Source organism: Sceloporus occidentalis, unplaced genomic scaffold (assembly GCF_023333645.1).
Source record: "Sceloporus occidentalis isolate IW3139 unplaced genomic scaffold, rSceOcc1.0.p SCAF_6, whole genome shotgun sequence".
Lineage (NCBI taxonomy): Eukaryota > Metazoa > Chordata > Lepidosauria > Squamata > Phrynosomatidae > Sceloporus > Sceloporus occidentalis.
In genome coordinates, this window is record NW_028316986.1 from 125,192,245 (window position 1) to 125,217,227 (window position 24,983).

General features: G+C 40.5%; 1 protein-coding gene across 1 annotated transcript in view; it reads left to right on the forward strand.

The window, feature by feature from the left end:
• Positions 1-17,346, forward strand: part of COL12A1 (collagen type XII alpha 1 chain) — a 146,132-nt gene extending 128,786 nt beyond the window's left edge. Inside the window, exons 61-66 of the mRNA XM_089530905.1 lie at positions 9,773-9,808; positions 9,925-9,991; positions 10,951-11,139; positions 11,492-11,560; positions 13,143-13,313; positions 16,259-17,346. Of these exons, the coding sequence (XP_089387031.1) occupies positions 9,773-9,808; positions 9,925-9,991; positions 10,951-11,139; positions 11,492-11,560; positions 13,143-13,313; positions 16,259-16,440 (714 nt within the window). The 3' untranslated portion in view covers positions 16,441-17,346. The remainder of the gene's footprint in view (positions 1-9,772; positions 9,809-9,924; positions 9,992-10,950; positions 11,140-11,491; positions 11,561-13,142; positions 13,314-16,258) is intronic.
• Positions 17,347-24,983: the final 7,637 nt, after the last annotated feature.

Sequence of the window (24,983 nt, forward strand, 5' to 3'; positions counted from 1 at the left end):
ATTTCTCCAGTGTGTTTTAATAATAATAATAACAATAATAATAATAATATTTATTTGTATACCGCCCTGTGGCGAACCAATCCGGGCGGTTGACAACAGTAAATATAACAAGAGTAAAATATAAAATTAAAAACATTATAATCCCTCCCCTCCTTAAGAAAGCATTAAAAAATATGACAGATTAAAAACACAATATCAAAACATAAAACATAATTAAAACAAACTAAAAACCCTGGTGTCCCTCTGGAGATCCTCAACCATCACTAAAGATGGGGCCACGAGAAGAAAGAGGGGATCAGGGAGCCCGGGCCGGGATGGTTAATCTGGAAAGGCCTGCCGGAAGAGATCCGTCTTGACAGCTTTTTTAAAGCTGTCTAATGATGTCAACTGACGGATCTCATCTGGCAGGTCGTTCCAGAGTTTGGGGGCGACAGCAGAGAACGCCCTCTGGGAGGTCGCCGCAAGCCTAGATTTTAAAGGCTGCAGTGAGTTCCTCCCAGAGGACCGGAGAGCGCGGGGAGGATTATACAGGAGGAGGCGGTCCCTGAGATAGCTTGGACCCAAGCCATTTAGGGCTTTAAAGGTGATAACCAACACCTTGTACTGGGCCTGGAAGCTGATAGGCAGCCAGTGGAGGGACCTCAAAACCGGAGTAATGTGGTCCCTCCTAGATGTTCTTGAGACAAGCCTGGCTGCCATATTTTGTACCAGTTGAAGCTTCCGAACCAAGCACAAGGTTAGCCCCAAGTAGAGTGCATTACAGAAGTCCAGGCGTGAGGTTACCAGTGCGTGCACAACAGTTTCGAGATCCCTTACTTCCAGAAAAGGGCGCAGCTGGCGTATCAGCCGAAGCTGATAGCAGGCGCTCCTGACCGTCGCATTTACCTGATTTGTCATCATGAGCAACGAGTCAAGGAGCACCCCCAGACTGCGAACACAGTCACTGGAGGAGAGTGTGACCCCATCCAGGACTGGAGGTTGCAACCCAATTCTTGGTTTCGGGGCTGCTATCGTGAGCACCTCCATCTTATCTGGATTCAGTTTCAATCTGTTTTTCCTCATCCGGCCCATTACCGCTTGAAGACATTCATTGAGAGAAGAGATGCCATTGGAATTTGATGCCGACGAACGAGACATGGAGAAATAGATTTGGGTGTCATCAGCGTACTGATAACACCCAGCACCATAACTCCGTATTATCTCACCCAGCGGCTTCATATAGATATTGAATAACATCAGGGACAGAATAGCCCCCTGAGGAACCCCACAAATGAGGTTCCTCTTACTGGAGCTACAGTCCCCGAGCAGCACCCTCTGGGACCGACCCAAGAGGAAGGACCGGAACCACTGCAAAGCAGTGCCCCCGATACCTAACCCCCTCAGGCAGTCCAAGAGGATGCCGTGATCTATAGTATCGAAAGCCGCTGAGAGGTCTAGGAGCACCAACAGGGTCACACTACCCCTGTCGATGCTCAGACGTAGATCGTCGGTCAAGGCAACCATAGTAGTCTCAACCCCAAAGCCTCTCCTAAAGCCGGTTTGAAATGGGTCTAGATAATCGGCTTCATCCAAGACAGCTTGGAGCTGAAGAGCAACCGCCCTCTCAACCACCTTGCTCAAAAATGGCAGCAGTGACACAGGCCTATAATTTCTCATATCCAGGGGGTCCAGGCCGCTTCCTTTAGACAAGATGGAACATGTCCTTCCCTGAAGGATGCATTGATGCATCCCCCCCCCTGAACGGCCAGCCATGATGGGCAAGGGTCGAGAGGGCAGGTTGTCTTCCTCACCTTACCAAGCAGCTTGTCCATGTCCTTGGTACTCACAGATTGCCACTGATCCAGTATAACTACATCGGCGGAGTCACTGGACGCCTCACCTATCGACTCTGTTTCAATGGTGGCATCTAAGTCGGCTCTTATCTGAGAGACTTTGTCTGCAAAGAAGTTGTTAAATGCGTCACAGCAGGCTGTCGTCGGGTTAAGTAAGGGATTTGGTGCAGGGGACACCTGCGTCATCAACCTCACCACCTTAAACAGCTCTGCTGGACGAGACTCTGCAGATGCAATACGTGCAGAGGAGAAGGCTCTCTTCGCTGCACGTATTGCCTCCCGATAGGAACAAAGGAAGTTCTTATGGCGAGTTCTGTCAGATAAGAGGTGAGTCTTCCGCCACCTGCGCTCTAGCCGTTGTCCAAACCGCTTCATCCTCCTCAGCTCTGGTGTATACCAAGGCCTCCAATTAGAACCGGGATGGCAAGGGCGCTTGGGAGCGATCGTGTCGATAGCCCTGGTAAGATCGGTGTTCCAGGTATTGACCAGAGCATCGACAGGATCCCTGGCATTCCCAACCATTAAACCCTCTAAGGCTTTCTGGAATCCAATTGGCTCCATCAGCCTTCGAGGGCGGACCATTCAAATGAGTCCACCACCCCCGGAGGAGCAGAAATTGGCTCTGAGTTCTGTCTTGACCAGGGAAATGATCCGTCCATGACAATGCGGAGGTGCTTACCACCTCCGCCCACGGATATGCCTGTTCGGTACAGAACACCGCATCGAGTGTATGACCCGCACAATGTGTAGGCCCGTTGACCAATTGGGATAGGCCCATGTTTGTCATGGTATCCATGAACTCCCGAGCCGCGCCTGTTAAGCTGGTCTCGAGCGGGATGTTGAAGTCCCCCAAAACTAAGAGTCTGGGGGTCTCCAACACCAGCTCAGAGACCAGCTGTGTCAGCTCGGTCAGGGAGTCTGCTAGACAACGAGGTGGCCGATAGACTAGCAAAATCCCCAATCTATCCCTGGTCTTCAGGCTAAGGTACATACACTCGAAATGGATTGTATTGCGGACAGGTATCCTGGTCAAGATCAAGGTGTTCTTATGAACCAGAGCCACTCCGCCCCCCTGCCCACTTCCCCTCACCTGCACCTTTGATACCAATTTAAGTCCCATGGCTGCCGCTTATGGATTCCTGGATATTTTGATGGGTTGCTAGAGCTCTCTGCAAGTGAATTCTAAAGACCCCATGAAACAACAAACCCCAGAATTCCAGAGGATATAGCCATGACAATTGAAGTGGTATCAAGGTGCTAAATTTGTGTAATGTAAAAGAGCCATAAGAGACTAAATTGTCACATTGATTTCATGATTCAACGATTTCTGATCTTAATCATGATTAACCTTCTAGGACTTTGTAATTTTCTAGCTATTCTAGTTTGAATTTCTCAGGAATGCTGTCTTGGTAAAACAAGATGGTAGAGCTGACCACAACTTATCTGTGGACTAAAGCAGGTTAATCTTTTTACACATTTGAGGTGGGTTACAGACCACCCGTTTGGGGCGGCCTGCACCCGCCCCTTTCCCCGCTGTATCGGGGCCTCAGCTGCCAGACCGGTAGCCTCCAAGGCCCTGATCTGCCGCTTTCCAGGCCGTGGGGAAGCGGCAAAAGGCCGCTTCCCCGCGGCCTGGAAAGGGGTGTCCTTGGGGCTTCAAGCCCCAAGGACACCCTGTGGCAGCGGGGAGGAGGAGAACCCCTTTCTCCTCTGCGCTGCTGGCGCAGCCGTCTGAAGGCTACGCCAGCGACGCAAACTCCAGAAGGAGCTCCGTTTCGGAGCTCCTTCTTACGCCGTGTAAAGGGCGCTTTAAGCACCCTCGCACGGCGCAAGGATGTCACGTCCGCGCCACCTCGTTTGGAGGCGGTGCGGTCGTGACATCGTAATGGCGGTGGCCGTGTGAAATGGCCGCCGCCATTTTGTACACGCTCTGCACGTGCTAAGGTTGGGAGTGTCTGGAAAGGACGCTCCTTTCTAACCCTAGCATGTGCAGAGTACGCACTTTTAGGCCCATCTGTAATGGGCTGAACAGTCTTTTTTGTATGCTAGTGCCTGGAGTAGGAAGAGTAACTATGGTGAGCCCTTGGTATAAAAAAATTTGTGAATATGGAGGGCCAACTGTAAAAGGTTGGCAATGCTTGCTTAAGATCTATTTATGTAGTGACCTATCAAGGTTTCGTTTGATATTTGTTTGTTCAATTTCTAATAGGTAGAACTATTTAATATTTTTATTGTGTGTACTCTAATTTGTCCCACTTCTCTACCATCTTGACATTGGCTATGATGCTTCTCAAGCTTTCATGACCAAATCTCAGTAGGAATTATGGCAGGAAGTCTGTGCAGATGTTTTGTCAGACTCATAAGGCAGAAGAGATTTCAACACCTATACATAGATTATCAAGAAGTGCCAAAGGGGTAACCCAAAGCCATGTGTGTAGTCAGTGGGCCAAATCTAGCCTGCAGAGTTGTAAAGGTCATCCAGGCTTTTCCTGTAGTTACATGGCCCAGTTTCAAAGTATCATTTTTGTGTAGTTCACTCTGTTGCATTAGTCATACAAGAGCCAAATCATGTGGCTTAATCCAAGGATAAAAGAATAGTTTCAGGTTTGGTGGAATACTAATACAATATGCAACCATTTCAACATGGAAACAGGTAAAATCTGTAGAAGTTACATACTTGGACTGTAACCCAGAATCTCCTAGGTAGCATGACCTATGGCCATGCTGACTGGAGCATTCTAGGACTAATTGCGATAAAGGTTTTCACACGACGTCATGTTGAAAAGCAATTAAAGTGCCATTTACCTGTGAATAACCAGGCAATAAACAGCAACCAATCATTTACGAGATTTTACTGTGAATGATTGGCTGCTGTTTATTGCCTGGTTATTCCCGGGATAATGACTCTTGTGTATGAAAATGTTAATCACATTTTAATCGCGATTGCATAATTTTCATGGGAAAATCCCCATTTAAACTTCCAATTTTCCCCTGTGTGATAAACTCCAGTGTCTGTTTTACTGTTTTGAGGGAAACTCATATCTAGAACAAAGGTAGGTACCCTGTGGCCTTAAAGTCTTGTCCTGATTTCAATGCCCTCTGGATTTCAAGTGCCAGAAAACCCCTTGTCTCTGATTGCACCCAGCCCTGTTCCCTGCCTGCAAACAGCTCCTAAAGGTTTACCAGAAAATGAGCAGAAAAGGCAACCCAAGTTCCTATCAGGTCCTGTATATAGCGAAGGCCAGAAAAGATTTTGAATTTCAACTACAAGCTATCTTCATCTCACCAGTATAATTTGGGAGTGGAGGCAAGGATCATTTTTAAAATTACTGTAGTTATAAATACTTGGGAAATGACAAATCCTTTCCAATCTATTGTGGATTAGCCAGAGACCCCTGCTTTAAATGAACCAGTTATGTGGCAGTTCTGTAGTGGTGCTAGAGATGTCATGAAGATGTTTATCATAGCATTCTTTCAAGCCATTCCTAAAATTGACCAGTAACTGTGGCAGTATATTCAGTGTCTTTCTGTAGATTAGGCTTGCTTCTTCTGTTATATTTTCATACATTATTATATCATTGTTTTATTCTTGGTTTTAATTGTATACTCTGCCTTGACAGGGTTTACCCTAATAGTTGACCTACAAAACTATCAAATACATTGTTTTGTATTTTATAGTCTTAAAAGAATGCACTTCCACAGCAAACCCAAGTACACTTGTCCCGCCACATTTGTGGCTTTGACTTTTGCAGAATTGATTCACAGATTTTATTAATATGTTCTCTGTAGGAATGTCTAGGTGCTCCAGCACAACTCTATGGTCAACCAAACGTTGCACCGAAGGACCTAGAGTTTCCTAGAGAGAACGCTCCACTAGGCATTCGTAGCTCCTGCAGCACAATTCTATGGTCAATGTCTGGCAGATGTTGACCACAGAGTTGCACTGGAGGACCTAGAGATCCCTAGAGAGGTGTTCTCTCAGGTAAAAACATAGCGTTTTTGTTATTTTCAGTTTTTCCACATTCCTCCAGCTAATATGGAGGGATGAGTGTAGTATTTTCTGAATCTAGGACATGTGTTTCATTCATCCTTACTGAACATTCATGTCATAAAAAGTTATAATAATACCTCATACTGAACAAATGAAAGAATGGGGAGAAACAGTGTAGATGAGTAAACTAGGAACTGCATCTTTGGAGATACAACTCTGTGGAATACTGTGTCTCTTTCTCTCTTCTGGGACCACCAGAAAATGCCAAGATAAAATTAATTTCTCTTCTAAATGCTGTGATAGGTTTTGCACATACCATTGTTCCTTAGAGCTGTTTGGCTATACTGTATGAGGACATGGTTACTCTGTTTTAAGAGCTGTTGATGTTGCTCCATTTAAAATAATCTAGAGAGTAACAAACCATGGGGAAAACAGAGGGCAGACATAATCCCTGTGGCTTATATAAATAGCCAGATGTGCATGTTTGATTTGAATCTGGGTCAGTGTGAGCCATGCTGAGTCCCTGATATAACTGTTTCCTTGTTTTACTTTAAATAGTTCAAGATTATGAAGATACTACCAAATCTAATCTAGGTCTCACCAGCAAAATACTTAATTATAACACAGTATCACTGATAGAGCCAACATGGTGTCACGGTTGGAGCACTGGAGTATGTGAAAATTCAGAGTCCACTCAGAAAACAATAAGAATTTAGAAGTACATTCCTATTATTTCCTGAGTAGACTCCAGATTTTCACATATTCCAATGTTCAAACTGTGACACCATGCTGGCTCTCCTTTGTTAGTGATACTGTGTTATAATTTAAGTATTAGATGCTGCAGCTATGATAACATCTTCTTGACTTCAGTATGAACCACCAGTTTTGATCATGCAACATAATAGAAGTGGGTGAAATGTGACAGTGGGTGAAAGGTGTACTAGAGCTAAAGACAGAGCATTTTTGGCTGGCTCTAGACATTTTTAGAGATTCTCTCCACATGTCACAGGCTGGCAGAATTCTCTCAAATGGTTAGCATTTACTTGAGATTTACTTGGATGAGTTAGTGTGTTTCTGATAATGGTCCAACAGTCAGAACAGTGTTATGTGTCTTCTTTGGATGATTCCAAGCAGAGAATTCCATGTTGCTGACAGACAAAACAACACTGACTGGTTTCAAAGGGACAATAAATGTATCCATGTGTGATAACTTGTGTTCAGTTCTGGAGAATTTGCAATATACAGTTTAAATACGCTAATTACATTTCTCAAGGAAAAGTGTCGAGAGATTTCTTGGCTCTTCTGTTTGCTAACAAAGGAATGTAAACATTGAGGGTAAATTCTCAAAACATTGTGTGAGAGTTGCATATGCAAACTTCCATTTGTAGGCTGAATTATGTGCACATAGTTCCAGAACACTGTATCTGAAAGTTTCCATAGTACTAAATACATACAATTGCCCACCAATCCCATACCCTCCTCCTGTACTGATTTATCAAGGACAATCCCAATTCATCTCATTTTTTCCAGATGCTTTTGAAATATCCCAGATTCTCTCTTCTCCTCCCACGTTCACCCTTTATCATTACTTCAACTGCTGCAAAATGTACTCAGTACACTCAACATGGAGGAGGGAGGGCAAGAAGAAGACATTGGCGGGGTACATACCGCCGCTTTGCGGCGGTCTGCCGCCGCCGCCAGTAGGTCCGCGGGGGAGCCGGAGCCTTCAGACGGCCCGACTCCCGCGCGGACCGAAAAAGAAGCTCCAAAATGGAGCTTCTTTTACTGTCGCGTTTGCGACGTAGCGAGGCGCCAGGGGCGCGCTCGCTACGTCACAAGCGGCGCGACGCGTATGGACGCTCAGCGTCTGATACGCAAAGATGGCGGCGCCCATGTGGAAGGGGCGCCGCCATCTTGTACGTATAGAATACGTACTAGGGTTAGGGGGGTGCGGAAGCACCGCCCCTTCCTAACCCTAGTACGTATTCTATACGTACTAAATGGCAGTATGTATCCCGCCAAAGTTTTGACCTTCCTTCCCAGTGGGCTCAGGAAAAAAGAAACTGCAGCAGCATCTGCTATCCTGTGTGTTCTTCCTCATCAGTAACTTTTGCCATCTTGACCATGCTCTGACATTGTTGGGCCCCATGTTTCCCAGTTTCCATCTGGGAAATGTTGGAAGATATGTGGTCCAGCAACTCATTATCAAATTTCATTATCTAGCAAATAAACAATTGCTTCAACATGTTAATGTTTTAGGGACATATTAGTGGAAATAAATAGTGTCATAATGTTTGAAACATCTGCTGTTTTGAAAATGAAATGAAAACCAACATAATTCTGCCCTATTGATTTTCCTCACAAAATTAGCACTGATGTAAACAGCATTCGCCCCTCCCCCCCCCCCCCCCCCATCATTACATCCTAAGGCAAATCTTAGTAAGCAACAAATAAAATATTAATGCCTTCCTTCTGGGGGCATTTGCTTAGATGGTCCTAGTCAGACCAAAGTTCACAATCATTGAAGCCTTAATACTATCTTGATGACTATACTGCTATACATAAAATGGTAAGGAATCATTCAGTGGATAATCATTCAAAAGCTCCTCATGCTATTTCCCTCCTCCAAATGCTGGAAAGGGAGATGCAATTTAGATAATATGAAATCTGCCTGAGTCCCTGTAGAGCACAGCTGCTCAGGGTAGACAATACTGAGATGGATGGACTAACAATCGGATTCAATGAGATTGTTTTATACTGAAGCATTTAGAAGCAGTTTGAAAAAAACAGTAAAACTAAGATGTAGTTGTTGTGTGCCTTCAAGTCATTTCCAACTTATTGTGAGCCTAAGGTGAACCTATCCCAAGTTTTTTTGGCAAGATTTGTTCAGAGGGTTGCTGTAGTTGGTTTTTTGGCCATTACCTTCCTCTTAGGTTGGGAGAGTGTGACTTGCTAAAATTCACCTAGTGGGTTTCTATGGCTGAGCCAGGATTCTAACCTTGGTCTCCAGAATCATAGTCCAACACTCAAAGTATTATACCACTCTGACTCTTAAGATACAAAAGCTAAGATACAAAATAATAGTCAGCAGGTAAAATACAGGCCAGCCAGATAATGTTGTGGCATGTGTGTAGTTGGAAGAAACTGAATACCCAGTCTTTGAGGTCTGTTAGGGTGTATGAAACTGATGACTTGGGGCCCATTCACACTAAAAAATTATAGCACTGTGGCTTCACTTTTAATGCCACAAAATTCTAAATGCGTCTCCCAGTACAAATCCCAGGATTCCATAGGTCAATACCACAGTAGTTAAAGTGGAATAACTGTATACTGTGAATGGTCCTTTGATTACTGGTCTGTAGCATGGGATGCAGGAAATAAACATTCTGTTTGCTTGGCCAGAGTAGAAGATCAGGCTCTTGGTGTTTATATTAGTCTTGGCCAGTGCAGAAGCTTCAATGTGCCTGCCAATGCAGAGCTTGAGGCGAGATATCTTTATTACCTCCTGTACATTAAGAGGGCTCTGAAGCCTAATCACACAGTATTGCAAGCTACCACATGGGACATAAGTTATCTACATAGGAAGTGTATTTTGTGTGTGAGAGAGAATAGAACATGCCATTTTGGATTATAGGAACAGATCATATTTCCCAATGCTCTGCTGCAAGTAGAAAACTACCACAGCAGGAAAGAGGTTGGCTAGAACATCTGTTGTCCCTATATTTGTATGTTACTTCTTTGGATTTTATTTTCAAAAATAGGAGACAATTCAAATATAGCACTCACATCTGCAGTATGCAGGCCTGAGCCTGTTTCATGAGATTTCTGATTCAAACCTACGATGGTGAATCACATAATGGGAATATTGTGGTTCTGTTTGGTACCCCATATCTGATTGATTGTATTATATAATTTTAGTGACACACTCTGATAGTTGAATTTGTTACAGGGGCCAGTTGGATTGAAAGGTGAAAAAGGTGACCGTGTAAGTATAGCCTTTCTGTAAATTCAGTTATATTTTCTAATGCGACATATAGATTGTTTGTTTTTTATGAAATAATACACTATAGTCTAACACAGTTCTTGTTTCAATTTATTCAGGGAGATATTGCTTCCCAAAATATGATGAGAGCTGTTGCAAGACAAGTCTGTGAACAAATGATAAATGGTAAATGATGCTTCAAAACCACACAACAAAGCCTATGTTTCTGTGTACCATATTGTCATGCATTTGTGGCAGCCAGAGGGATTTTGCCCTGTTGGTGGGTAATGTTTTTGTTTTTTAACTAAACAAGACTAGGTTCTGCCCTTGTTTGAACCACTGTCACTTTGTGCTCCTCCTTGGTGGCAGCAGTGATGACAAATGCAGTCTGTATTTCACTCCTCTTTCCACTGCTGACACTTAATGCTCTCCTATGATAGCAGTAATGCTTTTGGGTACATTTGGCTCCTCCTCCTGTTGTTTGTGATAAGTGGCATTCCCTGACAGGAGCAACAGGAGCAAAAAAGAAATCAAGATTAGGTTTAAAAATAGAGTATTGATCTGATCCACCGTGGGCACACTGCCACATGGCTACAGTAGGATATTACAGATTTTTTTCTTTCCTTTTACCATGGCAAGTGAACATGTAGACCATTTATTTCTCCAGCTCATTTTGATGGTATGTACTTCCTGTTTTCCCTGCCCATTTCTTCCTGCTTTCTTCAGTCCAAGAATGTAAGCTGCAGACTTGATTGAATACTAGGGAAGACTGTTTGGCATATTGGAGGTATATACACAAGCCTCCCACTCACTGGACTGCCCTAGAATAGTGCTACTAATAAAGTGAAATTAGTCTGCTGCGGCTTGTCATGGGCAGCAGACCTTATTGACAGAATGTTTGATTGGTTGATTTGTGTGAGTTGCACTGGTTTCAGCTCTGGCCAAAACTTTATAATATCATGTATTATAATAATACTCATGCCAGTGTAACCCACTCATCTTAATCCATGGTTGTATACCAATTTAACTAGCAATAGTCTAGAAAAAGTTTTCTGAGACCCAGGGAGAAGAATTTTGATTTCTTAAAAAGTCAAATAAAATGGTACTGTGTATGTTTTTACTTAAGTTATTTTATATTCCCAAAGGCCAAATGACCCGATTTAACCAAATGCTGAATCAAATTCCAAATGATTACAATTCAAACCGCAACCAGCCTGGACCACCAGGGCCACCTGGTCCCCCAGGACCTGCTGGGTCAAGAGGAGAACCTGGGACTGGAGGCAGGCCAGGATTCCCAGGATCACCTGGCATGCAGGGTCCACAAGGAGAAAGAGGTGGGTTGTTGTTGTTTTTTGTTGTTTGTTTGTATTTTTTAAGCATATGTATATCATCATCATCAGTCAGGTGTTGTTAGGCAGAGGAATGATTGATAGATGCATCATTGCTTATTATGTTCATACTAAATAGACATTGCACCAAATTGCATATTATAAACTGAAATTTACTCAGGAGAGTAAAATGATTTAATATGGCCTCCTCTAAGTAGCTGCTTAGATCAGGTAGGGGCAGTATAAAAAAATGAACTGTCCATTGCATGTTTCACAAACATGAACAATTATTTCTCTGGCACAGCTTTCTTACTTTGTTGTGGAACTTAGTGCCCCTCCCTTTTATGTGTTTTTTTAGGATTACCTGGAGAGAAAGGTGAAAGAGGAATTGGATCACAAGGACCTCGAGGGTCGCCCGGGCCACCAGGTGAGTTTCCTGCCTCTAAGATACAGCACATTACAGAGCTCTGAAACTGGTTCTGATCACCTCCCCTGCCTCAGTCGCTACTTGCCAAGCAGCAGCTGCTGTAATTACCATAATGAGAGCCTGCTCTATCAATTGGGAAGCAACTAATGGATATTGCCTCCCATTCCCATGTGTGATCTCTGGTGTGACAGGCAGAAACAGGGCCCTTGTTGCAATTCCCTCTTATGCCAGAGATCACTCACATGTACGAGGTGGGACCATCATCCGGCTGCTTCTTGATCCACAGGGGAAAAGACTCTCATTGATCACAGCTGCTGCTATTGGGGTAAGTGGAGTAGGTTCAGTAAGTTGGGATTGCAAGACTTTCACAGTCCTTAAGTATCTCCTAAACAAGGAGCTACATAGGGATGATTGATAGATGCATCATTGCTTATTATGTTAACACTTAATAGACATTGCACCAAATTGCATATGTGAATATATAAAAAAAATCATGAATATATAGCTGTAGGAGCCATATTACATGAAAAACAAATCTGTCAGGCAAATGGAGAGAAGTGCCTTTCTCTTTCTGTCTCTACATGATGTTGAAGCACTTTCATTCTCTTCCAGTTGTAAAGGCATAGAAGAGGGTTGCAAAAGTGTCCCGTTTGCCATGCTGAAAAAATCCGTTTGGCAAAAGGGACATTTTTACCACCCTCTACCATGCTTTTATGACTGGAAGAGGACAGAAGTTCTTCAACATCATGCAAAAAAAATAAAGCTTCTTTTTGTTTACTTACTGGGTTTGTTTTTAATGTGATAAGGTTCTTGGTTACTCATTCATAACTGGATTCCAGGTATTCAGCTGAAGATCTTTTCTCCATTTCAGTGCAATAAAAATGTTAGGGTAATCTTTTAAAAATTATACTCAGAATTAGTTTGTCTGCAGCTATATGTTTTTCTTAAGTTATAATTTGCTCCCTAATATTAAGACTATAAGACCTTGACCATTTATTTTGCAGTTGGTTTAGTTTGATAATTTTGTGATATCTTGGAGACTTGTTGTTTCTGCCTTTAATTCACCACTTGAAACTGTTTTTTTATTTTATTTTTTTGCTGTTGTTACAAAACCCTATAAGAAGCTTGCAGCAAATTTTAACTCCATTTGGTTAAAGCTCTACATTTTTGTTAACTATGGATTTCCAAAGAAAACATGATCTCATCCATTTTGAAGCTGCAGGATAGCAGAACTGAAGCAGTTCTATACTTTAATTGAAATCCAATGTACTTGTCCAATGCAGAAATGCCTCTTGATGTCCCATTACCTTACACAAAATGGATGTAAACCACCAGGCTCAAATCTTGCCAAACCAATTTTCTGTGAACAAAGAACTTAAAATTATGGAAGCAAATAATGATGAGTTACATATTGAGTTCTCTGGGACTGTTTCATTGACACCACATGTGGAAACCAAATGGAAACCTTGCTTAATCATGTGCCTGAGTGGAGTCTATATTCCAGTTTTGTCAAACATTTTATGGACTGCCTCATTTTGAGCTATATTTGTTATACTGCCTTCTTTTCTTACTCTAAAATTAGGTCCACAAGGGGAATCCAGAATGGGCCCACCAGGTTCCACAGGCTCACGAGGACCACCTGGGCCACCAGGTCGTCCTGGTAATTCAGGTATCAGAGGTCCCCCTGGGCCACCTGGATACTGTGATTCATCCCAGTGTGCTAGCATTGCTTACAATGGTCAAGGATATCCAGGTAGGTTTTTTAGTACTTAAATCTTCATTGGATATTCCATTGAAATGTGTGTTCAGTTTGAATCCCTTTGTGGAGAGGGATCATACAGTAGATATAAACATGAATTGAATTCAGAATTAAAGAGCTTGGTTGCTCAGTATTCTAAATATTTCTAACTGATCCAGGTCTAGAAATAACCATTTTGTTGCTACTACAAATAATTTTTATGTTATTTATTAAACTGCCCCAATTTAAAATGTCTTTCAATTACTGATAATATTTTAGAAGCAGTTTACATCTAATACATATAGTTCTAGGAGAATGTTTACTTTTAGGATTTGAATGATCATTTTCCTTCTTCTTCTCCTTCTCTTCTTCCTCCTCCTTCCAACTCGCACCAAACTACTTCTTCTGAACAAGGTTGACCACTCATCTAAAGTAAATTAAAAAAAAGGACATAGTTGTTTGCAATTTCTCTGTGTGTTCTTCTGAATAATGTTGGGATTATCTATACAAAATTGGTACCTGAAATCTCATTTTCCAAGACCAAATGTCATTCTGTGATACAGTGCAGACAATGGGTTGGGTTGGGTTGGGTGGAAAGAGAGAATAACCATCCCTTAATTTGTGCTGAACTCTGATCCAAAATTCATCTGAGAACAAGCAGTTTCAGACTGTGGACTGCCAAGAAACACAAAATGCTGGATAGCTATGGCCACCGAGAAACAAAACTGTAAAAATGGGGAGTGAAATTCAAAAACCATATGCAACAAACCTAGGGCACCACTCAAGAAAGGAGTTCAGGCCTACAGTATTGAGAACTAGTTTGTGTGCACTGTAGCACCTTATAATCCATAAACATGATATTGCTGTTGGTTATGTTGTTTGCCACTATCATAATGTGCATGTATGTGAGAATATATATATATGTGTACACAAAAATTGATAGGTATAAAGTTGATGGATAGAACAAATTTATCATGCAGAACTTGCACAAAATCAATAATTAATCTGAATTTTAAAATAAATGGAAAATATTATTGCAATGCTACCTTTGTGGGGAGCAGCCTGGTATACATATATAGATATATACATATAATTTAACCCTTGTAGATGGATTTAGATGGATGGAAAAAATATTTTTGCACAGCTGTTCAACCTTGAAAACTAACATCATCTTTGACCTGTTTCAGGTTCCGGCTAACACATTTTCTAAGTCACCAGTGCTGCTTACAGTTTGAATACAATGAAAATCCTGTTTCTGAGATGTTTGCGCACGTGCTTATTAGAAAGTGAATCAGTATGGATATTTCACCATAGATTATGGTTAAATGAGCAATGCTGGCCACATAAAATGGACAGATTATCTTTTCTATACTTACTAACAAGAATATAGGAGAAAGATGTGTTTCATTTGTTAAAGCAAGGAAGATAACCCCAACCTCCATATTTCTATTCTTCTCTCCAGCCCCGTAAAAAAAAGTCACGAGAAGTTTCAGTGGCAATGGAGGCTTATAGAACTACTAACAAAGGGGTGTAACATCAAGATAGATTTAACTTGGTGAAAGAGAATAATGTAAATAGTAAACTAATTGTGGCTTGTAAATGATTTGTATGGGATCGTGTCCACTAAAATGAATTAACACCATTACATTGTGCTTTTGCATTAAAGCCTGCTGCTGCTACTGTTGCTGCCTTTTCCCCATGTGCTGTTGTATCCTCTTTTCTCTCTGCTGCTTTTTGTTGTTTCCATTCTCATCACCACCTTATCTGATTTAGGATTGGGGCTTTTTTGTATATGTAATCTTATTACAAATGCAGAACAAAAACAATTAATTTTGCTTCTGGTTTTCCTGCAGTGTTTGGTGTTCCTCCAGCACCAGCTCAATCTGATATAAGGAACACTGCCAGAAAATAATATTTATTCAGTATTGCCACTGGTGAATACTTTGTGTAAATATCAGCCACACCTTTTGAAACTTATCTTTTTAAAAAACAAATGCTACATGCTTGTGGTTTTCCATTTTGACAAACATTCATTAACTTTATTAATTAGCTTAAGTAAATGCTAATGCCAAAACATCTGTAGTTACTTGTGTTCAGGTTCCACTGAGTGAATGGAACAAAGATAGTTATGACTAACTTAATCTCCATTGTTTTGGGGGGATTCAGTCAAAATGTAACATTAGCAGGATTGAAGCCTAAGTAAAGTAGTCTGAACTTGATAATGATTTTTATTTTGGGCACTATGTATGTCACATTTAGATTGCTGCTTTCATTCATATTCCCCCTTCATTTTAGAACTTTATCCTTTCCTCCAAACTGAATGCCATTTAGAATGATTATTTGTTCTATGTACACTTTGGAAAAGCAATGGAAAACTAATCTACAATCCTATGCATGTTTGCTTGGGAATTAAGTCCCTTTGAACACTGGATGACGTACTCCTGGTATATGTGCATAGGATTTTAGTATTAATATTTTAATATTAAATTGCTTTTGTTTATACTTTGTTTAATGTAAGATAATTTGAGAAAACTGTTTTGTTCGTTTCTTTCAAAAGCCAGCATAAAAGTTGCTCATATAAATAAGCAAATAGCACATCAATCCCAATCTGAAGCCCTATGGGTTCTCTTGTGTGCACTTGGAGGTCTAGCATGAGTACACCTTTTATTTGAAAGACAAGGGCAGCTTCCCACAGTTCCCTTTGTTGGCTGGGGAGGTCTTCATACTTATCACAATATCCCCATGAATAACTGGTTTAGGATCATTTACCTGGAAGTAAGGGTTTTTTAAATCTTGTTTTGGACAGAACTCACTTCCAAATAAATGTCCTTAAGATCAAAGCCACAAATAAATTTATCCATCCTGGTATTACTAAAACAAAGCAATAGCTTTAAAAAATCCTGTGGGTTTAAAGTCATGTCATAACTATAATGTTCAATCGGACGACTATTTTCAACCAGAGCCATATGCACCTGAAAGCGGACCCTATCAGCCTGAAAGTGACCCCTACATAGTACCAGTGGAATCTGAAAGAAGAGATGACGAATATGAGGACTATGGAGCTGATATGCATTCACCTGGATATCCCGATCATATGCGCTGGAAAAGATCATTATCAAGAAAAGCAAAAACAAAGCCATAAATGATTGACTTCCTTATTTCTGCAGTCCCCGACCCAATTTTTGGCCATTTGTTTTTGTTGTTGCTATTCTTGCATGTGCAGATACATACAGAATTAGCTGGGAGCACCTGCTTCTCCTCCAAAGCAGAAGTGCACTTACTTCTTCTGTGGGTATCAGACTCATATGGGAATAGCAATAAAATGTTATCATAGACTTCATTCTCAATCTTGAAATGCTTGTAAAATACTTTAGCTTACAGCAGCTGCATAAACCTTTAATGTATTAAAATGTTAATGGCTACATTTTCTTTAAGTAAATATTAAAAGGAAAAAAAGAAAAGAAAGAAAACCCTTTGTAGCTGCCATTAGTTTTTTCAAGGCTGGATGCTTCAACAGTGGATCTTGCTTTACCCCTCTTTTCTCATCAAGTGCTTCCTTGCAGTTTGGTCACATTACAAATCTGCATTGCCTAGTGAAACATATTTCCATGCCTAACTTCTTCCTTTGCTTACCGGTATATCTTGCAGGGCGCATTCTGCTCTTATACATCTCTTTTAACAACCACAACTTTTTAATAATGTAGTTGACATCATTGTATCAACTGGATACAGTTTTAAAAAGAAAAGAAAAGAAATACTGCCTTAAATCTCCTTGTTTTAGAGACATTAACATTTATGCCAAATTGCAGTCAATCCTGCAGAGATGAAATTGCATGTTTGTGTTGTATATTTAGTATGATTTCCCCTTCCCCCAGAATATAATGTTTCGTAGTTATCAGAAAAAAAAAGCAGTTGGAAATTGTTTGCAAGACTATGGATATAGAATTGCTGCTTTTATATTTTAACTGCAAATTGTGAATTTCACTGCCTTATATTATTTATTTCTGAAACAAAAGAGGCATTTTTCAATAAAACTACTGAAAATTTATATAGTCTGTGACTATTATTGCTGGTTTCCAGACTTCAGAGGGTTTATAGTCATGGAAAATAAATAATCAGAAAACTTATACTCTTTTCTAAAGAAATGGGAATATATAAAACTTGCATCACACTGAAGTATAGAATGCTAAAAAATGAGTAGTAGAATATCTTAGGAGCCAAGGTCAGCTTTAGGTTTCAGTCTATAGGTTCCATTTTATGTTCCAATATTTTATGTTCCTGATGTATGTAAGCTCCTGTGATTGATTGATTGATTGATTGATTGACTGACTGACTGGTTGGTTGGCTGATTGATTAATAATAATAATAATAATAATAATTTATTTATATACCGCTTTTCCATTGATCAAAGCGGTTTAACAGCATATATAACATACAATATAAATATTAAAACATGAATATATTAAAAATCCCCCCATATACAAATAACAAAACCATATCTCATGCCAGCTCAGCAGTGCTGTCAGGAGGGGAGGGAGAGCATACAGAAGTCAGGAGTCAGGGGTATGCCTGCTCGAAAAAGTGTGTTTTCAGCCCCTTCTTAAATTGGTCTAAGGAGATGGCTGAGCGGAGCTCGCCGGGGAGCGAGTTCCAGAGCTTGGGGGCCGAAATAGAAAAGGCCCTCCTGGTGGTGGTAGCCAATCTAGCCTCCGGAACTCTTAGCATTTGCTTCCCAGCTGATCTGAGTGTGTGGGGCGGATTATATGGAGAGAGGCATTTAGGGCTTTATAATTGCACTTATATCACACCTTTCTCCTAAAATAGGAACCAAGGCAGTTTGAATAGCAGATTCTCAATCTGTGAACCAAGGAATACCCTCCATACCACAACAGTGTTCTCATATATAGGGTTGCCACTTTTGTAGCCAGACAGTGTCAAAAAATTTGGCTGAATGTGGCGGAACAAGAAGAAGTGTATGAAAGTGGGGAGCAGGGAGAAAGTTAAGCATTATTTCAGTCACACAGTCTGAAATGAGTTTTTAAAGGATTAGACACATTTACAGACAGCTCCTTATAAAGCAGTGCGGTATTGATCTCTTTTTACACAATGCATAAACATGTCATTTGCAGTTGCCTTTATAGATTAAATACCTGTAAACATGAATTTAAAATAAGTGAATATAGGCCTTTCAGTGGCTATTAGCTACAACTGATAAATGGAAATTCACCACCAACAAGAAAATATTTCTGGATACTAGATGCTGGATGCCAACAGGAAAGAAGGCTGTTTGTTTTTTCATGTTTGATTTGTGAGTTTTCAAAGGACATTGGGTGATCAATGTCACAGACACAAACATTCCCCCTTCTTAATCCAAAATGGCTCTAACATTCTTAACCTCTAGCTAGCTAGAATCACAAGCATATACAGTAATAGATAAGGAAAGGGTGGCTTGGTTTGAGAACAGCACTCACTCAACTCTTTTCTGCTAGCATATGAACCACTTTCATGGTTCATTTCTATGACCTCAAGTTCACACTTTGGGGTGAAGCAGCATGATTTCCCCATAAGCCAAATATAAGAATGGGAACAGACTGAGGAAGACATTACTGTATCCAGTATTCTCCCATACCCTTCATTCCAATTGAGCTATTTGGTGGAGCTGAACAGCAGCACAAAAGCACAAATCTAACTCTGGGGTGACCAAACTGACAGTTGAGAGGGTTGAACACAAAGAAAGGAAAAAACTTTTGATGTCCACTGGGTTGTGTAACTTTTAACACTATCTCCTTTCACTTCCCCGTAACAGGTACTATCACTTCATCCTCCAAAGTTAGGCTGATAATATAAGAAGCCATGAAGTTTTTGTGGGTTCCTTGGCAAGATTTATTCAGAGGATAAGTTGTTGCCTTCCTCTGAGGCAGTGAGAGTGTGACTTGCCCAAGGTCACATGTGTAAGACAACATTAGGATGGCTAGTGTTTTCAGTGGGTTTCCATGGCTGAACAGGATCCAAACCTGGTCTAGAATCCTAGTCAAACACTTAGCCCACTTTATTTTATTATTTTATTTTAGCCCACTTTTCTCTGATATGGGGCCCAGTCTAGCTATGCTGTATAGAGTTCCACATTGCTTGTTCTATGCTGATTGTTCTATGCAGTGGCAAAATTGCATAACCAAATCACAATCACACTGCACAACTGACTGTGTGCTCATCCACACCCACATGCAGATCTGTGTACATGACAGCACTGAATGTGCAATTCCACTTCTACATCCTTGAACTGAATATGGATTTTCTGCATTGGAAAAAAATCCAACTGCTCTTATAGGGCAACCTATACATATGTAAGACTTCAGCATCATTTTGTCAGCAGAATCTTTTTTTTCCATGCCAGTCCGTATGACAGACAGACTGAAGCTCCAGTTAGAAAAAACTACTGTATATACTATAAGTCACCCTCATGCATAAGTTGAGGGCAGGTTTTGGGACCAAAATTATGGGTTTTGATAGGATCTACGGATAACAAGAGCAAAACTTAAGGGCCTGAACAAAGGATCTAAAGGATGAAGCAAAGGAAAGCAATGCCAAAAAACCTACAAAATTCCAGCAGGTATGTTGAAAGAACAGAGGGATTCAATGCTTCCAGGAGACATTTCACCTGCCTTTCACCAGGGGATGTTTCGTTTTAAAATAAGAGTTAAAGTACAGTACTTACATTGACCCCTGAGTAAGGGCCCATACAGACAGGCCAGAATAAAGCTGCTTTGGGTCACTTTGGAGGTATGCTGTTTAAATGACACGCACATCTTAAGAGGCCAGAAACTGCCAAATATGTGCTTTGGCCTGGCTTCTGGCCTCTTAGGACACATGCATCATTTAAAGAGCATACCTCCAAAGTGACCCAAAGCAGATTTATTTTGGCCTGTCTGTATGGGCTCTAAGTTAACTCAGTTACTTTGGGTCAATTTTTTGACTAAAATTTCTAGACTTATACGTGAGTATATACAGCAAGTGCTGCAAAGAAAACTGGACTGCTACTTCAAACAGCAGCTCAAGTTCCTCCTCACCCTCTGTCATATTTAGTACAACGTATGGGTCCTTTGATGATGCTATACATTCTTCTGCTCCTCCGCTGAAATAACAGTGCTATGAAGGAAGTTCAATTGGGGAAAAATAATACATGTTTGAGAAATGTAACCCCAGGGGAATAGTTCTTGGAGCGTGTTAGCATAACATCTAAGCATCAAATTCTGGGAATGTTGCAGTGAAATAATAACACAAATATTAACAAAATTTACATCCTGCACACTTTCAGCATCACTGCCAAATGAGCATTCTGGCATTTTAAATGGAGGAAGATATCAGAGCATGAATAAGTAACAATGTAATTTTAATGAGGTAAACTACCAAGACCTAATGCATTTCATGCTGAAAGTTTCTTTGACTTGAAGACACCAATGTTTGTACATGGATGGATTAATACAGTAGAAAGTAGCTCTTCATGGGTGAGAATATGGCTAGGTTTTGGAGAGCGTGCTTCCTATTTCCCATTTTTTAAATGATGTCTGAATTGGAGCATGATGACATTCTGTGATGAACATGATAAAGAATATCAGAAAACAGGAAGTGTGAGTCATTTCTATTTCCTGTTAGTTATGTAACACATTTGAAGTCTCAAGGCTTTGGAGAGCAAAATAAATGATCAATTGTAATTAATTTTTCCAAAACTACAGCATATGCCACATGAGGCTTGCTGTTTGTGTTCTTTGAAAAACAGAGAAAAATATGTCAGGTGTAGAGTAGGAAACTGAAAGCTAATACTCTCCTTGTGAGTCCATTAATCTCTTCTGAGTGCATTATTTTCCATTCATTTCAATGAAAAGAACTCACCTGTCAGCACAAGGCAATATAAGTTGAGCTCATGTCCCAATAAAAATGAATAGCAAAATGACTTCATGAAACTATTTCTCATGCATCAGAACTGACTGCTGGATCAGAATGCCTGATCATTGTCTCTTAATAATATTTTATCAAGAAGCAATTGATGTACATGACATGCCACACAATCAAATTCCAAACAGCCACAACAGTGATAGTCTTCCTTTTATCCTTCCTGGTTGCTATGATCCCCATTCCTTAACTGCTCTTGCATATCCTTGCCATAATGTCCCCTTGCCTAAATAAACCTAATTGCATCTTTTTTAAGTGTGGCAATTTCCCCAGTTCATTTTTCAGCTATCTTGTAGAACCAGAATGGTTCCACTTATCTAGAAATGGTCTTCTGTTCAGCAATCCAATTAACCTCTGAAACATTAAATATCCAGTGGATGTGTGGGATGGAGGACTCTGGGAACTGAGGTACAGAAAGTAATTTGTCCAGCCTCTGAATAGGCTAAGTACATGAAGACATGATATTGTACTGAGAGGCAGCATACATTTTTGCATTGGACCCATGCATTTGGACAGGAGAACTAAACACACACTATAGCGCTGAACAGCCCAAGCCATTTTATGGATCAGAAAATCTCACTGTTTTACTTTTGTTGAGTTTTTCTATATCTCTTCCTGTCCTTGTTCCATATTGGATTGTAAGATTTTGTATTTTCCTCCTGCACTTCAGTATGATTTTTTTTCTATTTTGTGAATAGTTTGCTTAATATCTGCAAGTACTCCTCATTGCCTATTCTGTATTTGCATACTTTTTACATGGATACCCATTGCAGCCATTCAGATATGCACATTATTTTCTGTTCAGCTTATTTCTCAGCAAAGCCCTTTAAGCCTTGCAACTGTGTGACTGGTCTTGAAACTGCATGCATTTTCCTGCAACAAGATCTGAGAGATGAGAAAATGCTACCATCAACAAGTCCAATGGGATGTATTTTCATCACAAATCCATTCAATGGATGGTTGGATTATGTGGTGGAAGTGTGCAGGTCAATGGATTGGAACAATGAGAAGCAGCTGATTCTTCTCCTTTTTCTTGATTCTTCCCCATTTTTCTGATTCACTCAGCCACCTTTTTCCATGCACAGTTCCTGATTCATCCTTTAGTCTGCATTTCTGGTGCTGGGTTGGGCAATAGGCTTTAGCTTTGGTTAGTGTCACTAAGCCATGCACAGAGCTGAAATATTATGCTCCAAGATTGACTGCAGAGTTTCCTCTAATGTGGCCTAATGTGTTATGTCAACTGCACTTCACTCAACTGCACTTGTTTTATCTTGCAGTGATTAAAGCCCAAAATTATAATTGAGATCTTTAATCCCAATTGCCAAATCACACCTTAGCTGAAGGCAATGAAACTGGTTCTCTTGCAAATATTAGAAATACACATCTTCAGAATAGATAAAACTCTTCAAAAGGAAGGTATCGTTTTCACTGTAATGCTTAAAGGCCCAACCCAGCAAACGCAATCCACATATGGAAACAGGTTTCCACATGCAGATCTGATATTTCAGGGTCAAGAGAAGGAGCTATTCATGGAACAACAGACCATAGCTCTGCAAACTGGGAATAGAAGAGATGGATGTCTATTTTGGTGAACAATCATGTTCATGTTTTACAGTTTATACAATTTAGAATATGCTATTGAGGTTAGTGACTTTTGAACCCAGAATTTTAAAATTCCAATGATAAGAATGATTTCCGGGGACATTTTACCAGTCTAAATATCTACATAGTGGTAGTGTGAGTTGACTGAAAACATAGCTATATATTTTATAAAGTAACTTGTTCTGTGGCTTCAAGTAATTTCTTACAGTGACCCTAAGGCAGCCTTTCTCAAATAGTGGGGCGGGCCCCCCAGGGGGGGCGCGAGGCTCCGTAAAGGGGGGCGCGAGGCTCTGTTATGCAGAGGTGTACAATTTTATAGACAAATGATACTATTTACAGTTGCGCGGGGGGCGCAAAATGTTTTCTTCTTCCTAGGGGGGGCATGACAGAAAATAATTGAGAAGCACTGTCCTAAGGCAACCTTATCACAGGGATTTCTTGGCAGAATTTATTCAGAGGGGGGTTGTACTTGCCATCCTCTGAGTTTGAGAGAGTATAACTTGTTCAAAGTTGTCCAGTGAGTTTTCATGATGGAAGAAAAATTTGAACCCTGGTCCCTCAGTGTCCTAGTACAACACTCAAACAACTAACTATGCTGGCTCTTGTATAACTACAAGGTATGTACAAGTGAAAGCAAACCACAAGAAACATGTTGAATATCTTTTCTTCTTAAGAGTGTTATCCATCATAGTAATTTAAAACAAGACAAATAATGAATCTCCAGTGGCAGTAATAGAAGCTTAGGAGGTATAAGTAATAGTCATTAAGGGGGAGAAAAGAACAAAGATGTTTTATCTGGCTAGCTTAGGTTTCATTTTTTTCATCACTAGATGGAGAAATAATAGAGACAGAGGAACAAATGTAGGGAAAACTTGTGGCAACAAACAAATTACTTTGCTTTTAGAAAAACGAATATTTCTTAGTTCTGTACAAATGTAGCCAGCATTTCTTTTACTCTGGAGCTGCCAAGCCAAGCACCCATTTGTTTCAATCCAGCAAGGACAATTGATTTAGGGAAAACAAGATCTCACTCTTGTAATACCCTTTTGATTTGGGTTATGTGTTCACATAAGGCATGTTATGCCTATGAATCTCCATCCCCATCCCCATCATCCCTTATGAGCTTCCCTAAACTGGAAGATCTTCAGAGGAGACCTCTCTCTGTCCCACCATTTTCACAGGCTTCTTTGGTGGGAATGAACTCCCTTCCTACAGGGGAGCCTAGTGGCGCAGTGGTTAAATGCCTGTACTGAAGCCACTCACTCACAAACCACAAGGATTGAAAACTCATTTGTTCCGCTTGGCATACCCTCCTGAACCTTCATAGAAAAATTACCCTCCTATCCCTTGATACTCCAATGTGAAGTATATTTAAGATGTTAATCTGTGATTGTATGTTTTTAAAAATGTTTTTATAGGATGTTTTAATGTAATGTTTTTTCTCTTGTTTGTATTTTATATTGTAATATGATGTGTGGTACATCTGTATTGGAACCTGTAAACCACTTTGATCTTCCAGGAAAAGCGGTATAGAAATAAAGATTTTATTTATTATTTTTTTTATTATTAGGATGCAAGTTCAATACGAGCCAAAGGCTCAAGCTTGACTCAGGCTTGCATCCTTCTGAGGTCACTAAAATGAATGCCCAGATTGTTGGGGGCAATTGACTTACACATTGCAAACTGCTTAGGGAGTGCTTAAGTGCTGTGATAAGCAGTATAGAAATGTACTTGCTATTGCGAATGGCTCTTTTACAATCTTTTCAGCAGCAAGTGACATGTTTATTCCAGCAAGCATTTGGGAATAGATGCTTTTAGATGTGCTTTTTTATGTTGCTGTACTGCTTTTATTCTTTGCTGTAAGTAATATTTGAAATTGTTTTTATTCAGTTGTTAGTTTAATACTGATTTAATCTCAGTTTTTGTTATGCTTTCAGTCACCTGTATTTTTATTGTAATGCTCTATGTTTTGCAAGCTCTCATGAGTCCCAGAGGTGGGATATAAATAAAGATGATAGATGAATGGCTGATCTTCCTCCTTCTCTTTCTTTTCCTCCTCATTAGCATCTAGCTGTACAACTATAGTTGCCCATTTGAACTTGTGGGGGATCCATTCTGGACCCTCTGGGCACG